Source organism: Condylostylus longicornis, unplaced genomic scaffold (genome assembly GCF_029603195.1).
Source record: "Condylostylus longicornis isolate FDR11 unplaced genomic scaffold, ASM2960319v2 ptg000038l, whole genome shotgun sequence".
Lineage (NCBI taxonomy): Eukaryota > Metazoa > Arthropoda > Insecta > Diptera > Dolichopodidae > Condylostylus > Condylostylus longicornis.
The window spans coordinates 7,043,708-7,062,594 of NW_026578007.1; the positions used below are offsets into that span (position 1 = coordinate 7,043,708).

At 23.3% G+C, this 18,887-nt stretch overlaps 1 protein-coding gene across 4 annotated transcripts in view; it reads right to left on the reverse strand.

Moving 5' to 3' along the window:
• The window catches only part of LOC129609301 (glutamate-gated chloride channel), a 92,141-nt gene that overhangs the window by 22,983 nt on the left and 50,271 nt on the right, over window positions 1–18,887 (reverse strand). For all 4 annotated transcript variants that reach the window (XM_055521248.1, XM_055521246.1, XM_055521247.1 and 1 more), the window contains exons 3-9: window positions 7,815–7,903; window positions 7,627–7,691; window positions 7,334–7,554; window positions 7,169–7,251; window positions 5,782–5,919; window positions 4,024–4,176; window positions 3,532–3,746 (exon numbers count right to left, since the gene is read on the reverse strand). In XM_055521248.1, the coding sequence (XP_055377223.1) occupies window positions 3,532–3,746; window positions 4,024–4,176; window positions 5,782–5,919; window positions 7,169–7,251; window positions 7,334–7,554; window positions 7,627–7,691; window positions 7,815–7,903 (964 nt within the window). The remainder of the gene's footprint in view (window positions 1–3,531; window positions 3,747–4,023; window positions 4,177–5,781; window positions 5,920–7,168; window positions 7,252–7,333; window positions 7,555–7,626; window positions 7,692–7,814; window positions 7,904–18,887) is intronic.

The following is an 18,887-nucleotide window of genomic DNA, read 5'->3' on the forward strand; positions in this document are numbered from 1 at the left end:
GTTTGCAATAATTTTTTTTTGTTAATATTAACATACTCAAAATTAAAATTGATAATGTATTTTTTTAAATTCATTTTAGTTCAAATTTTTAATAATGCAGGATTTATGTACTGTTTAAGAATAAATTAAAATTAATTTATTGATCTTGATTTATTATTTTTTGTTCATAAATTTAGATTAATAGAAACCGTGATATAAAAATAAATTAATTCATATAGAGTTGTTAATAAACACTTATTAAGATTATATGAAATATTTTCCTTGTATTTTATATTCTGATATAAAATTTAAAGTTTTATGACAATTTTTACTAATTATTAATTATTTATTTATTTAATTATTCCTTTATGAATTTAAATAATTTTTACTAGATTTTTACTAAACCTAGATTTTTATCGAAATTTGAAATAGATACTAAAATTTTGAAACCTAAAATTTTTGTTTCTTTAAATTTAACTAAGAGATTTTTCCTCTTATATTTATTTTAATTGAAAACAAAAAAAAAATTAAAATTAAAATAATAAATTAATTATTATATTGATTGCAATCGTATACTAACATTTAGTATACAAACCTTTTAAAATTTTTTTTTATTTTTTATATTTTTAGATTATCCTATTTGTGTTTTTGTTGTTTTATTAAATTTAATTTAATGTTGCGGCATTTTACTCCGTAATATTCAATAACGTAGAATTTAATGTCATAATAATATTAATTAATTTTTATTTTTAAATATTTAAATATTTATAAGAAATTTTTGTTTTTAGTAAAGTATTAAAGTTAAATTTAAACTTATAAATACTTAAAATTTTGACCAATTAAAAACACTTATTTTATTTTGTACAGCACATAGAAATGATTTTAATTTTTTTTTTTAATTAATTTTCACAATGAACATGAATTGAAAATAAAATAATTAAAATTATATATTTAAAATTATTATTTAAAAAGCTATTTTTAAAGCTTTTCATTCAAAAAATTTCTGAATAATTTACAAAAAAAAAAAATAAAGGAAAAACACAAATTTTTTATAATTTATTTTATTTTTTGTTGTTTGCGAGTTTTCAGTCAAAAAATCAAATAAATACGAACAAAAAAAAAATAATTAAAATAAGCCCGCTTGTTTTTGAATTAAAGAAAAAAATTCCCATTTAATAATACAAGTTCATTCCATTGTGTAATTGTTTTTTTTTTTAATTAGTATTTTAATTTTAGTTTTATATATAACTAAAGCGAGAAATATATATAGAAGAAAAAATTGTTATAATTTTATAAAATAGTTTTTTTTTTGCGTTATTGATGTCTTTTTCATCATAATATTTAAATAAAATTATAATATTCAAAAAAAAAGAACTGAATAAAAAGAAGAATTCAAAGATAAGCACCCCGTTTAGTACATTATATAAAATCTGTACACATTTATATACTTAAATATTGTATATTGTAAGGATAAAAATAAAAAAAAAATAAATTAAAATTTTTTTTTGTTAAATAATAATATGAAAATTAAATTACAATATACTTTTTAAATAAAAAAGAAAACAAAATTAAAAAATTGTCAAATTATGTAAAAATAAAATATAATTTTGTTAAAAGCGTAACAATTTTGTATATATAAGTAAAAGTATATAATATATAATTACAAATATATAATATATAAAATATAAATGCTTTAAATGAATGAATTAATTATTTTATTAAATATAGATTTTTTGGAAATTTACAAGAAAATATTATTGAACTTGATCCTGCAAATGCAACAATATTTAAAACGTATTGACTTAAGAGAGCAACTTAAAGAGAGAACTGTAAAACTTTTTTAACAAATGATGCTAAATTTTCTTCTTAATATGATAAAGTAACAATTTCTTAAGAAAAAAATGTCAGAAAAATAATGATTCATTTGACTCTATCATGTAGTATTAATTAATGCATGTACATGCTCTTCTGTAGTCATAGTGAACATGTAATTGCATTACTTCATTTCCTTTGAAATTTTCCGAGAAATTTTTATATTAAGTCGTGAAATACATATTTAAAATTTTATCAAGGAGCTTTTTTACTATACTGATTAAATAAGACAAAATTACTTTAAAAATAAATTAATTTCATTCGATTTTTGTTTTTTAAATAATTTACAGTTGAGAAAACTTGGTCCTAATCGAAATTGCAAAATGAACCGTGGTGAACCCTTAATTAAGGCTTAATTTATTTTTCAGAATAAATTAATTGGTTCTTCTTGGCACTTTCAAAAAAATTTGCTTGTTGTAAAAAAAAATGAATTATTGGCACAATTTTTTAGTACAACTATTGGCAAGAGTGTTAATAGTTGTAGTTTAATAGTTATTTAATTAGAATTTCGATCAATATCGTTTATAAGAAATTTTAATTAATGAAACAATTAAGTGAATTTTTTACGAATATTATTTTTATTAACAGTTAACATCAACTCAATTAATACCACCTATCATAATCATTTTACCATTTTAATGGCAAAAATACAATAGAAAGACGAAAGAGTGCTTTAAACTTAATTTATAAAATATGATTTGAAAATATTCTTAAATGTAAGAAATTAATGTAAGATATTGTTAAAATTTTTTATTTAAATCAAAAATAACTTGGCTTTTGTATATGAAAGTTTTACTTAAAATAACACGTATGCAATTCTAGGGCAATGTTATTTCAACATACAGTGTTAATTTAAAATTTAATACAATAATTATAATTTTAAATAAAGTTTATGTTTTATGCCAAAATTAAAGGGAATTTTTAATTCATTTTAAAGGATATTTTAAATAAAATGATAGATTTAGAGTTATAAGTTTTTTATAATAGTTCCACGTTAAGGAGAAAGAAGTAGAGAAATAATTAAAAACAACGAAATATTTAATTACAACTTTTATATGGAAAAATGAAAAATTAGTGCATTAACGAAAAAAAAACATAATAAAAATGAATTTTAGGTAAAATTAATTCACGGCTTTATTTTTTGATGTAGTGGCAAATTTTTTGAAAAGAAAAATTATGCATTGCATTTTGAAAAAAGGGATATAAGAAAAAACAAAAAAACTCATACAGAAAAATTAGACTAAATTAGTAATTATTAATTAAGATAAATTGCATATTTTTAGGGATTTAACACTTTTGTTATAAAATTAAAGAATTTCTTTTTGATAATTTTCAAATCAATAAAATTTTCTTGTAAAACATTTTAAATCTAATTTCATGTCGAAGCAAATATATTTTATACATTTATACGTAAAATATACATAAGTATAAGTATATACCAAATATTAATATATTTTTATATACTTAACAATGTACATACATAAAAAATTATATTATAAATATTAAAAAAGTTTTCAATTTTTTTTTTTAATATATTAAACATAAAAATAAAAAAACGCAATATATATATATAGTATTTATACATAAAAAATACTTATATATAAATGTACATATATATATTACATAAAATTAAATATATTTGCATATATAATATGCATTTATTATTGTAATATACTGCACCTGCGTAACTGGATTTTCTCCTGGTCTATAAACTACATTATGTAATGGTCTTTTTCTGCCAACATAATTCACACATACAAATTCTAATAATGATGCATAGATAAAACACATACAAACACCATCCCAAACGTTCATTGCTGTTAAATTTGAAACAACTGGTAATGTACTTCTGAAACCATTCGATGTTGTGAAAAAATTCAACATTGTTGTTACGCCTAAAAAAATTTGTAAAACATATTTTGCTTTTTTTTTTTTTGTGAATTTTGATTTTAATTTTGATTTTTGATTTTGAAATTTATATTTCTTTTCTTTTAGTTAAAGATGAAAATGAAAGAGGGAAGTTTTTTTTTTTTAATTTTTAATTGTACATATTTAATTATTATTATTTTTTTTTAATAACATTTTTGTTTTTTTAGTTTATTTTTTTTTTATATTAAATTGGAAGGGATGATATAAGGGAAATTTTTCTTTCAGAATGTTTGATTAACAAACCTATCATAACACGAGCAGGAACAGCATTCCATTCTAGCCAAAATGTAATAAATGATGATGTTACTAATATGATTCCAGGTATAAAAACAGTTGTAAAATAAAAAGCACGATCACGTGTAAATGTTAAGTCTACCCGAAGACAACTATAATTTCCTGAAATAATAAATAAATTATCATTATTACTTAATTGCAAAAATGGTAATTACTATTCCATAATATCATGTCATTATCATTCATATTATATAACTTCTCCTTTTTAATATTTAAATATATTCAAAACACTAAGTATAATAACATTAAGAGGAAATTAAGTAAATGTCAGTAGAAATAAAATGTTGTGTCACAAAATTACTTTTTTTTTTTTAATAATTAATAGTAATAATAACAATAATATGATGAAAATGAGTGTTATATACTTGCTGAGTTATTTACTACAAAATTTTTAATTATTTATGATGCAAACAATCGTAGCATTTGAAATCGTTTCCATTAAATTTAAAGGCACTGTATATTTTTTTGTTTGTTGTATAAATTGTGCTCATTTGCAATTACAGTTGTTATATTGTAAAAAATTTATAATATTTTGTAAAAGCGCATCTATTTCTTTAAAATTTGTTAGTTCATATTATGGAAAATCAAAAACTTTCATTTTTGGAATTCTATTTTCTGAATTTAATGTCATCTTCATATAGTGCTATTTTAATGTCATCTTCATTTTGTTTTAATTGATTTGGCATTCATATTACATTTCTTCCAATTAGTAAATAAAATTCTGTTGAATAATAATATGTTGTGATCATCTTCATTAAATTTTATTCCTTCTTTCGTTTAGTTTGCACACTCTTTGTTAAAAAAATTAAAATTCTCTTAAATGATTTCTCTTATTGGTAACATTATACCTTCTTTTATAAAATAATCACTTATTAATTTTTATAGTTGCCATCTTATTTAGTTCTTATTTGTGATTGAATTTTGATAATGTAACATTATAATTATAACTAAATTTTATTTATTTTCATTTAATATTAATGAAACATCTTTTAAATTACGTGCATTTATATATTCTTGATTAATAAAATGTTGTAGTGTTATAAAATGCCTTAAAAAAAGAGCTGTTTTTGCTTCATAGTTGTAATAATTCAAGGATGAATAATATCGAAAATTTTCATTTTATAAGATTTTTTCACATGCAATTTCTATTATAATTTCTAATTTATTTCATTGTCGTCTTTGTTTTCTATTGTTTTTTTTTTTGTGACACAATTAAATCGGTAACAAAATTTTTTACATGAATATTATATAAAAAGGATATTTAAAAAATATTAGAAGAGAAAAAAATAAACGAAAATTCTAATTGTATAAGATTATATTCGAATAACAATTATTAATAATAGATGCGGAAAGGAAAATATGATAAAATATTGATAAACCCATGATTGCATACTTATAGGAGAGAAAAAAAAATATTAATGTAAAATGCAAAATATTATTATGTATGTAAATGATTATTGTTCTTGCTATAATATATTATACATTTTCTAAATCGATGCATAAACTACAATTATTATTATTATTATTATATGTTAATGAAATACTACTAAAAAAAATTACTTTCCGATTAAAATAATTGGTTTTGTTCCAATTTTTTGTACACCAAATTTTTTAATTAACAAATACAAAAAAAAAAAAAAACAAAGTATACTATATTAAAATTAAAAGAAATTACGATAATATTTTATTAAAAAACAATTTACTTACCTCGCCAACTTTTAATTGGACATAATATTGTTGCATTTGATATAAGGTATGCATTTAAAGCTGTCAATGAGGGGCTATTCTTTAAAGTTGTATCATCATTTTTCCATATGTATTTGATGTGAGATAATTCGTATGAAACTAGATTATGTGAATTAAATATAAATTATAATAAAACCATATAAATTATGTTTAAGGTAAAAGACTTTTTATCCAAACTTCCTCGATTAAAAAAAAAAAAAACCACTTTAAATTAAAATTGAATTTGAGGTGAAGTAAACGAAATCAGAATAAAAGACAATGAAAAATAGGGACATTAAACTATAATAAAAATAAAAAAGTAAAATAAAATTGTAATTTTCCATAAAAGAAAACTGTTATACATATAAACGTAGTATCATACATTAAGTAATCAATTTATATAGTTTAAGTGTAGAAACGATGTTTTAATCATTGATTGAATCATGAAATTGTAACACAAAACGAAAATCTAGTCACGCAAGAGGTCATGCTATTTCAATGATTTTTTTACAATTAATTATATATAAATGTATATAGACATGTTAAATATATAGAATAGTGATATACAAAGTGAAATTTTTATCTTTTACGATTCATAAATAACTAAAATTACATGTATATATGGAGTATGTGCAATACAATCAAAGAATTTAAGACGTGACTATTAATTGACATAAGAGAGAAAATTTTGATTGTGAAAACAAAGGTGAAAGGACTTCAAAATGCTGTTTATTTTAATTATTCACAATTTTGGAATTATTCACGTTTATAGCCTATAGTATTTATTTAAAGGCATAATTTAAAAGGTTCTATTTAGGTAAAATTTCTATTCGTCGATTGAGTGCAACTAAGTATGTATTTTATAGTTTTACAGTAAATTAATTTTAAAGAAATAATACTATAATATTTAACTGAAAAAGAGAAGTATTAGGATAGTACGCACACACTCCGACAAAGCTATGGTCTGCCAAACCTTTCACGTTACTCGAATTCATTAAAGGTTTGGGTCTCGAATTAGTGTTATAGAGGTTACCCTAAGGCAGGGCAAAATATATCCTTTATGTTGGCCGCGGTGCACTGTTGTCGCATCTGTATAATCTATATTAAGAAAACTTAATTTGCCCTATTAGCTCGCCTACCAAAACCTACCAATTTTTTTTCAATACTCATATTAATTTTTCCTACTCACAAAAAGTCATTGTTTGAGAAAGTTCAGTTTTAAATAAAACAATCTATTCGTATATGGGCTCCATGTTAATGTCATATACCTATATAGAGACACATACAAGGGTACAATAACTTTTTATTGACAAGAGAAATTAAAAAATAAAGGTACCGAATATATACAGTTTATTTCATTAAGACTTACTGCTTTCCATGGAAAATGAGCATTTTGGATCGTCAAAAGGAAAGATATGTAGGCTTCCTTGACACGACAATATTAAATGCCGCCTAAAATTATTTAAATATTTTATTAAAATGTTAATTAATTTAATACTTAAATATCGTATATTTATATGAAATAAAATTATACCTCATTGCATAAGTAATTGTTCCATTTCTAAATATTCTTAAGGCAAAATGCATTGGTATTAATGGATCTTTAAAATCACCATGCATTATAAAATATGTATCTGGCAGCCATATATCGTTGTGATGATGTAATGCATTTAAAAAATCATATTGTGATCTATTACCATATTGAAGGCGAGGATCAGTCCATTGCTGATTTAATAGAAATTCAACTTCATATTTCTATAATTTATATATGTGAATATCAAATTGTGAAATTGAACTCAAATTCTAATTGAATTTGTGTATACTTACCAAACTTGATTCATCCGGAGATGCTAAACTAAGAAGTAATACATTTAGATTAACAGTTAAGGTTCCTAAAAGAAAAAAATGTTCACATAATTTTTGTAATTGCTTTTATTTTTTCATAAATTGTTTTATTCAAGTTTTGATTTTTACTTTTATTTTATATACAAAATATTTTTTATTAATTAAAATACCGTTTACAGGAGGTAAAAGTCGTTTATCATATCTTTTTTGCATTAAAAGGTGATCTAAAATTTCTTTATCTGAGCTTGATTCATCGAATCTGAAATAATATTATTAAAAAAGGAAAATCAATTAATAATTAGGTAATTTTTAAATGAATGTAATTTATTTATGTACATGGTTCATGCATTTAGTTAAATGCAAAATTAAAGAAATATAATTTTAATGGATTCGATTTTGTTTTAATACACTTAAATTTTGGGTTTTCAAAGATTCATTTTCAAATATTTTAACAACAATTTATTGTTATTTGAACAAGAAAATAATGAGGTAACTATATTTTGCGATATGGCACGCAAATAAAATGGGACTTTGAACAAAATTAGAAATATATATTCTAATTGCATATGTACATTTATATGTTTTCCCATATCACAACAATAACCCATATTAAAAATTGTAATAACTTGTTTCTTCAGTGTAGAAAACCTTTTATGGCTTTAAAAATTTAAAATTGATAAATTTATAGTGAGTTGTTTCCTTCATCTTAACATTTTAGATTTATTAATATGTCAATTATAACATTTTATCGGTATTAATTAAAGTTCACGTCAGTTAGCAGTTTCATAATATCAACTATCAATTCTATAAGTAGTGTGAATAGTTCTCAAGAATTTTTTAAAAACGAAAAAATACGAATTTTAGGACTCAAGCAGGTATGTGATTGTTAGTTTTGCAATTACTGCTTAATTGCAAAACTAAAAATTAAGCAAATGTTAAGCAACTGAACTGTTGCGTGAATTCGAATCGATTGCGCCAACTAAAAATTGCAATCCAAACCTATGGATTACAAATAAGCAATTAAACAGTGGCTAAACTAAAAATTACATGCCTGCCGAAGCTCTAATAGTATTAGTTTTGAAAACTTATAGTGTATAATTGTTTTGAACTAAATCTCTTTTTTAAAAAAATATATTAGTTTCGAATTTCTCAAGTTTGTTTCCATTTTCTTTCGTAAACATTTAAACTTGAATTTATATAATTTTTAATTTCAAAAAATAAAATTTCTGTATAAAAAATGGTTCTACTGTTTTATATACTTATCAATATTACATTATTATGCAAATAATGCATTTTTATATATATTTTAATATATTCGAAAAATAAAAGGTAAATATTAAAAATTATATCAGAAATTTCTTATTTACAATAAATAAACAGAAAAATTAAAAAAATAAAACCAGCAAATAATCAGAAAAGAAGATTTACTTATAAGATGACTGCATATACAAAATAAACAAATAGAAAATACAAATAAATGCAACTTATATGCTTTTATTTTTATGTTTTTCTCTTTTTTTTCTTATTTACAAAGAATTGTGTACCTTAAGTCTTAAAAATCCCTCTCCCCTTCCATTTATTTTTCATACGACAAGAGAAAAAATATTATTAGGACAAAAAAGAGAAATAAAAGTTTTTTCAATTTGTCTGACTGTGTGCGTGAATAATGCAAATTTTAAATGTATTTGTAAATCAACGAAAAATTATTATTTTCGATGAGAAAATTCTCTCTGTATAATCCCCTATCTTTAAAAAAAAACACATTTAAATAAAAATATGGGAAATTTTTAAATACTATAGGGGAAATTTTAAAATATATATGGGAAATTTTTTTCTAAAAGCTTTTATTCCCCTTATGTTTGTGAATAATATAAAAGTAGTATACCTGTAGAGCTTAAAATAAAAACTGCACTATTATTATAAGAACAAAATTTAAAGAATAAAAATAAAAAAAAAAAAACAATTTTCGTTAAAGTTTTTATATTTTACCGTTAAAATTTGTATGTGTTTGTATAAGAAAGACATAATGAATATTTTACATTTTTGTTGTCTTCTCTTTCGTTGTAATAATTTACTCTTGATTTTAAAAATCAGAATTTTTTGTTTTTTTTTTGTGATTTTTATTGTTTTGAAAGCGGATCATATGATATAATTTTTTTTTTGGTATTTAATTTTACATGAATTTGGTATTTTTGAAAAATATTTAAATATTTAGAAAAAAAATAATATGGTATAGATATTATTATTATCCTTTTTTCTTCACAATATTTTTCGTTTTATACCAAAATCTTACTTTAAATATTTCCGTATTTTGCTTGTGGTTTATATAAGATTCTTATATTGTTTTAATATTTTTTTGTTTTGTGATGACTGTTTTAAACCGGATATTGTAAGGAAGGAAATCATAATGAAAAATATATTGTAATAAATAAGTTGGCTTTATAATTTTAAAAACGAAAAATTGAATAAAATTCTCTAGTATTTTACAAGCGAAAATACAAGGAAAAATGAGGAACAAGAGGAAAACGAAAGAGGAAGAGACGCAACCAAAAAGGAATTACAAACAAAAGGATATAAGAATGAATTTCCTATTCTTTCAATTTTTCTTTTATAGTTTTTTGTTTTAGTTTTGTTTATACCAGGGATGGGGAACCTTTTCTCTATATAAGGCCAAATTTTAGTCAATGCAAAGTCAATCAGGCCGCAAAGTTTAAAAAAAGTCCAAAGGTTATAAATTTTTGCTTTGTGTAGGTTGATGAAAACAAAATTATGTCAGAATATAAAAAATAACATAAAACAGTTTATTTCATAAATAAAAATAGATAAGTAAGTATGTACATTATTAATAAAATAATATGGTTCATTATTTCAATGACTTTGCTGTGATTGAAAATTATTGAAAAAGTTTACTAGCGTGGCATACAATTATTCTGAAAGAAGCCCGGACATAGGATTCAAATATTAATATGGGTTTGTTTTCAAACAAATATGTATGTAAATTTTGAATTCAAACGTTGTTAGAAATTTCATGGCTTTGAATTTTCCAATTTTTAGTTTTCAAATTTGAAAGTTTATGTGCACGGTTTATTTTTCTAAATGTTTGATTTGTTTTCGAAAATTTGGCAGCAAAATTTTAATTTTTAAGAAATATAAGAAATAAATTTTTTTAAGGACAAAGGCCACTAAAAAACAGTTAAAAGGCCGCATGCGGCCTTAAGGCCGCAGGTTCCCCATGCCTGGTTTATACGGTCAGAGAAGGAAGGGTTGAGGGATTGAGGATATAAAGAAGATAATATTATGATGATTCATGAGATTAAAAAAATTTTTTTTTGTAAATATTATTTTTTATTAAATCAAAAATTTTAGGTCATTTATGAAAAAACCATAAAATTAAAAAAAAAAAACACTTAATTCTGTTAGTAAAATTTTTTATTTAGTTTTCGAAAAAAAAAGAAACAAACGCAAAAAATAATAATTTTCATTGAGTCTTTTGAAAATTGAAAAGAAATAAATTAGAAAAACAGACAAAAAAAACGACCTTTGTTTATTTTTGATTGTACATAGCCATAATACCATGGAGCAAAGAAATTATGTAATTCATTGAAATTTATAATTTGTCTCTATTATGTAAGTTTTTTTTTTCATTATATGTTGTGGTTTATATACAAAATGATGAGAACTATAAAGATCCTTTTCGCTTTCATTTGTGATTAAATTATTTTTTTCTTGATTTTTAATAAATATGCTAAATAAAGATGTTGATTTTAAAGATTTAGTGTATTTAAAATTGAAATATTTGCAAGAACATAAATAAATTCTTGAAATATGAATAATAAAGGATTAATTTTTTAAAAATTAATTTTTATAGTACAAGAAAGAAATTTTATTTGATTATCGTTTTTTGTTAATATTAAACATTTGATGTGATCAGCACATAACCGACCCTAATTTATTTTAAATATAGTTTTCTGAAAGTGTTTAGGGTTTTGCTTTGTGCCATTTGAATTATCTTAAATGGTATTTCTGATGTTTTCAAAAATTTGTAAATTCATTGCTTTAACATCCCGAAATTTAATATCAAATTTTAAGGAAATTTGGTTTATAAGTTCTCTTTATATGCACAAAAATATTCAGTTTCCGAGGCCTCATATACTACAAAGATAAATCCGTTAAATAGCTAAAATAAACACAGATATAAAGTTTTATCAAAATCAGTTAAGTCGAACTTGAGATGCACTCGGTCATACATAGACGATAGTCCGATACACCGACATCTTTCTTAAAGTAGTTTATTTACGCTTCCTTACTGTGGAGAAGTGCGTTCTCAGTGAAAGCTCGACTTTCGACATTTTGCGCCATCACGAAACCTTTCTTATTGTATGCAATGCGGTCGGTAAAAATGGTTATCCTTTAATATATTCATATTTCAAAGAGGCGTAATATTTATGATAACAAATTATAGAGTTTTATTTTTTATCATAATATTTTTTATTTGAAAATAAATAATTATTCATTAAAATTATCAAATATCACATAAATTTTAACCAGAAATAAAAAAAGACAGAAAAAATAAGAAATTTAACAGAATTTACTTTACATAATGATTTTCAATACTAAATTTTTCAAGGAATATTCGATATTAATCAATTTTCTATAAGAAGCACATAAAAATGGTTTGTATAGCTCTATTACTTTTATATGAAGATTATCCTGGAAGAAAATTTTAAAGTATCACAATCCATGCAAAATTTTTATACCCTTACGAACGTATGTTCGAAGGGTATACTAAATTTGCCTTACCGTTTGTAACGCTAAGAAATAACGGTGTTATATATAGACTCAAGTGTATGTTTTTGATCAGCGTCAAATTCTGAGTTTGTTTCTGATAACTCAAAAACTAATTTAGCTAAGTTCACCAAATTTTCACAAATGATTTATTGTAGTAAGTGCCAGAACCCTATTTAAATTGGACATGATCGGGGTACCGGTTCGGGTAGCTGCCATACAACTTCAAAATTTATTTGGCTATATCTCAGAAACAATAAAAGTTATGGTATTGAAATTTCACACAAACGAATATATTAGTAGGGCCAATATGCCACATAAAAGTCGTTGAAACTACTTGGCTCCTTCTGGTACCTGCCATACAACTTCAAAAGTTATTTGGCTATATCTCAAAAACTATAAAAGCTGTGATATTGAGATTTCACACAAGTGAATATATTAGTAGGGCCGATGTGTCTCGTAAAAGTCGTTGAAATTACTTGGCTCCTTCTGGTACCTGCCATACAACTTCAAAAGTTATTTGACTATATTTCAGAAACTATTAAAGCTATAGTATTGAAATTTCACACAAACGAATATATTAGTAGGGCCAATGTGTCTCATAAAAGTCGTTGTAATTACTGGGCTCCTTCTTGTACCTGCCATACAACTTCAAAAGTTATTTGGCTATATCTCAGAAACTATAAAAGCTGTGATATTGAGATTTCACACAAGTGAATATATTAGTAGGGCCGATGTGCTTGATAAAATTCGCTAAAATTTCTTGGCTCTTTCTGGTAGGTGCCATACAACATCAATAGTAGTTTGGCACAACCAGTATTTTGAATAACACATAGTACTGAAATTTTGCATAAATTAATATGGTAATACGGCAACTTAAAGTCATAGTCTGTCCCATAGTTAATTATGGCACATTAGTTATTCGCGTATAGGATAACAAATTCGTACGGGTATCACAGAGTTGACAAGGTCAACTCTATTTTTTTTCTCGTCTTTAACTAAAATTTTGATTATATTTTTTTGAGATTCTTTTTTATTTTGGCATCAATTAATATTTTATTTTAAATCACACTCATTTTGAATATATTTCATTTCTAAAAGGCACTATACAATTCAAAGGAGTTAAATCTTGAAATTTTTATGGGAAAAGTTAGATACATATAACATTCATTTCATCTTTTGCTAAATTTACTTCGATATTATGTTTCCACTTTTTAATGGACAAATTATTGTTAGCAAATAATTCTGCAATATTTTTTGTGTATAACTTATGTTAATGATATGCATGAATAACAATGAAATCTACAATTAAATTTATATCACTAAAATATTTAAATTAGATTTGTTACCTTCTGGCTTTTATATATATACAATGTCCTTATATACACATATTCTATTACCAACCGCATTGCATATAATAAGTGAAGTTCTATGATGGCACCAAATTTCGCATATTGAGTTTTGGTGGTAGAGTAGAAATAAAGGAGAATGCACCCCACGGACGTTACAATAAACTATTTTAAGAAAGATGTCTGCTTACAACTTTGTGTATGCATGCTTGTATCTCAAGTTTTCATCGATTTGGTTGACAAATTCATGTGTGAATTTACTTTGATTGTGTTACGGATTAATCAAATTTTTGTCAGGCCTTAGGAAGTGAGCTGACATTTTTAAGAAAGCTTTCAGCAGATTAACTTTAAATTTTACACATAAAATTTTTTAGAAAAAATTAGGTGTCAACAACCAAATGAATTTTCACTATATGAGCCAAATTTACATATTTGTGAATGTAAAGAGAAATAATAAACCAATTTCCTGCCAAAACTAATTGACGCACTTTTAAGGGACTTGAGTGGCATATAAAGTGAACTTCTAAAAATCCAAATAATATTTTGCAAAAAAATTGTCAACGTTATTAAAATTTGAATCGTTTAAAGGGCATTTTCTTGTGCATCAAGTTCACGTTGCGATCGGTTATGCGTTGATCCCATCATATTTGTTAATATAATGTTTACCACATATTATGTTTGGTAATTTTTTTCATATTTATTTAATTAATAAAGTTAAAGCTAACTTTAAATGAATTTTTATTCACTTGTTAACAAAAAGGTCTATATTGCTAAAAATATAAAATTAAATTATTGTTGAATGTAGTGAAGCTGAAATCCTTAAATATTATAAAAATTAAGGTAATTTTCTTTCAAGTAATATCATCAGCAGTCTTTAGTTTAATATTCCGGCAAAGTTCTTTTAAAACGAACATAAATTACGAAGCAAATTTCTGTAAACGGATCAATTTTTTCTTAAAACTTGAAATGGACACTTCCGTCATAAAAGCTATTTTGTAATATTAGAAACGTTAACTACAAAATAAAGTCAAAAGTCTTTTTCCATTTTTTTTTATGTAAATTCGAATTTTAAAAATAGTTATAGCTATGCTAGACCGAAAAAATTTTAATTAATTCAGAAACAAAAATTATTTTAATTCCTATTTTTATTAAATTACTTTATAAATGAGAAAAAATTTTTTTTTAAATCTATGAATATTTTTATGCATAAAATTTTTATTTTTCTAGGAATCAATTTCAATTTGTTATGGTGTTATTACAGAACAAATAATGGTATACAAGACATTAATCCTTTTTGAAAAATGACTTAAAAACTTATTTTACTTTGTCAAAGAATAATAATAATAAAACAAAAAGAAAAAAGAAATTTCTTAAACAAAAAAATTCATCAAAATCATCATCAATCAAATACTTGAACACCTTTAAAATTATTTTAGAAAAAAAAAAAGACAAAATAACTGGAATCTGAGATTTTTTTTGTATATTTTCAATACCTGAAAAATAAAACTGAGAATTTAGAGAAAATTCATCGAGAAATATGTATCTGAGAACAAACATTTAACATAATTCGAAAAATAAAAGTTAAGAAATTTGTGCAATGATTACCGACAATTTAAAAGTTTGACGAGTCTTAAGATCGTCGCAGTTTTCGATAGTGCTATTTGCTTTAATGATTCAAAACTCCCTTAACGACATGTTGGTGTGGAAGGAACAAAGAGCATACATTTCAATTAGGATTCTTGATGGAATTCCTAATTATAATTCGCAGAAAATTTGCTTGGAATATGTTCAAGTTTTCATGTTGGATTTCCAGAGTTTTTTTTCCGTAAAGTTGTCATTTTTATTTTAAAGCGCTCATATACTCAGTCCTTTTGGAGTAAGGTTTTGAAAACATTTTATTAAGAAAATTTTTTACTCGCATACTGTTAGTCAATCATGAAGCATTGGGTACGTCTTGAACTTTCTTTTTAAATGAGCCGCATTAATAGTTTAAGTTGGTATATGAATGAAATTTTCGGTTGCAAATTCGGGCTTTGTGTTCTTTGGACATTAGATTAAACTTATTATATTAAGATAAAGAAGATGAAAAATTCAAAAATTAGAAATCTTTTTTAGTAGAACAAGCTTTCTAATAGAATACAAACATATTTCGACTATATAAGAAATAGAATGTCCAAAAATGTTATAAAAGAATATAGAGGTGAATAAAAGCCGTTGGCAGTCAAGCATTTTTAATCTATTAAAGAATTTCCTTTTGTTATATTTTCTGTTTATGTTTTCTTTTGTACAAGATTTTCTTTTTCATTCTTTCTTTTCTTTTCTCCTATAAGCATTCGTTTTTCATAATCAATTTTTTGTATATGTGTGTACATATAGATGTATGTATGTACATACATATCTATTATTTTCTATTTTGATTTTCCTTTATTTTTTATATTGACATTGATAAAATATCTTTGAAAATAACTTTCATTTTTACTCTATATACACACAATAATCATATTTAGGCTGCAAAATGTATATGCCCCCCATAATATACATACTTATATATGTTTATATCTAAATAACTGTAGTAGAAAAACAGAGAAGAAAATGAAAAGAAAAAAAAATAAATGTCAACAATAATTTATCATCATTCTAATTTTGATTTTTCTATTATTTTTTTTCTTATATTTTTTACTATTGTTTACATTTAGTCGAATAATTCAATTAAAGCACTTGAAACAGAAAACAAAAAAAATTGCCGTAAAGTGCTTTTTAAAAACGAAAATAAGAAATAAATTATATTTATGTACAAATACATACATATATAAATTAATAAGCGTCCGTCAACTTTCTACATTTAACTCTAATGTATAGAAATAATTTTACAGGTACACGTAAAATATTTATAAATAACAAAATACGAGTATGGATGTTAGATGGCAGTATTGGTTTTGTTGAAAAATTTTTTTTAATGATTTTATATTCTTTGTAATTAAAAAGTTCTAATTAAAAATAAGTTTTATAAACGCAGAAAAGAAAAAATTCAAATAAGAATATTTAAAGCATTTGCTAGTCATACTTTTGAATTACTTATTTAATCGAACTTTATTTGTGTACTTTACCTATACATACATATGTATTTGATTTTTATATTCGCACCTATATTTTATGAACATGTTATATTTGATTTGTCTCAATTTACATAATCATGTACCAATTTTCATTTCTGTCCATTTGTTTTTGGAATGCACAGATAAGAAAGGAAAGAATTAGAAATTTGAAATTAATATTTGTGCATGCGAGGGTTTTTATTGTATTCCTACAGTTGAAAACTTCCACAAACTTTGTTTAATTGAAAACTTGAGATTCTAACAGTTTGTGTATACAGAGTGATTCTAAAAAGTATACAATAACAAATACCATTAGTTAGAGGGTCAAAAATAAGTAAAACCTTTGTTCCGGACTAGAACCCATATCTCAAGGGTTTCCGAGTTACAGGGACTTTAACGAACTTTGACAAAATTTCTTGTCCAAGAGTTTTTGCTTATAACTTCCGTTTAGAAAAAGATGGAGCCTTCAAACAAACAGTTTCCTAGAAAGGCCTAGTAAAAGGCTTAAAACTAACATGTTAGTTTTTTTTTTTTCTTATTTTTTAGGTGCTTTTGATGGACTACCAAGCGTTCGAACTTTATTAAAAATAAAATTTTTCGCTTTTTCTATTTTTTGTAGTTTTTTCTATCCCGATAATTTCGTACGAAATTTTTTTGAACTTTGCAATTTTCTTTTTAGAGCATTTTGTCCAGCTGCTTAAGGTTTATTTTAAGTTCTTAAGATATAAGAACTTATGGTTCAGAAGATATAGAAAAAGAAACCATTTCTTCCAGATTTTACAAGCACTAGTAAAATGTAAAATATCAAGAAATTTTCACTATTTTGATTTTTAATAATTTTAAGTGCTGTAGTTATCGAATATTACTAATTTTTGATTACAATAATCATTTTAGAAAGCAGTTGACATTTTAAGAACCGTTATATTGGTAAAAATATTGAAATATGGAGATGCTCTTACCAATGATATGTGTTGTTGTATAACGGACAACGAGTTCGGGTAGCTGTCATGCAACACCAAAAGTTAATTTTAAATATTCGGGAAAATAATAAAGTCAGATTAATGAAACATGGCAGTTGTATGTGCAATTGAGGGTCAGACATATCCGTGAAGTATCTATAGAATGGTTTGACAAATTCGAGTACATGTTATACATTAATGAAAGCTAATTCTACATATTTCAAAAACAAATTTTAAAATCAGATTGCCAAAGTACAGACGACTGAAACGTTTTTACTTGTTATGAATTAAAATGATATTGCATATTGCATATATTAGAAAAGTTTTTACTTACGCTGTATTCAAAAGAAAGAAAAAGAAAAGCTTGCGAACATTTTTTCCAGGTCGAAGTATTTTATGACACATTTACAAGTTCATCGAAATTTTTAAGAGGGAGAGAAATTTTTCACAAATTTTTTTGGGTAGAAAATGGGCTATAATTCCACGGTTTTCTTTATTTTCCTTCATTGATAATTCATGGTTTATATTAAATATTAAAAATGATTTTTTATCAATATTCCTTTATATATAATTACAAAAAAAATCCTTTTGTCTAAAAATCTATTATCATTTTAACCCATTAAAATTTTATCAATAAATTTCATATTTATTATTATGTACATATAGAAAGCATATATTATTAAAATATTTTTATTTTAAAAATTAAAACATTGTCTCCAGATAAAGATACCATACATTCATAGGTAAAAACAAACAAATAAAAATCACGTATACAATTAAATTATGATATACTCGTATGTGCTTATAAATTTAATTTACCTTAATAGCCTTGATCTAATTTTTTATAATGATTTATAAAATAAAATTATAGTTTTAATTCATTATTTTCAATTATGTTATTTTATTAATTTGTAGTTCAATTAGGAAAATTAATGTTTACTTTCTTCTATACGACAGAAAAAACCTACTTTTAGTTCGCTGTTGTTGTCAATTTATTTGATTTTCGTATTAAACAGAACTATATTTATTTGGAAATGTTTAACTCAATAATTATA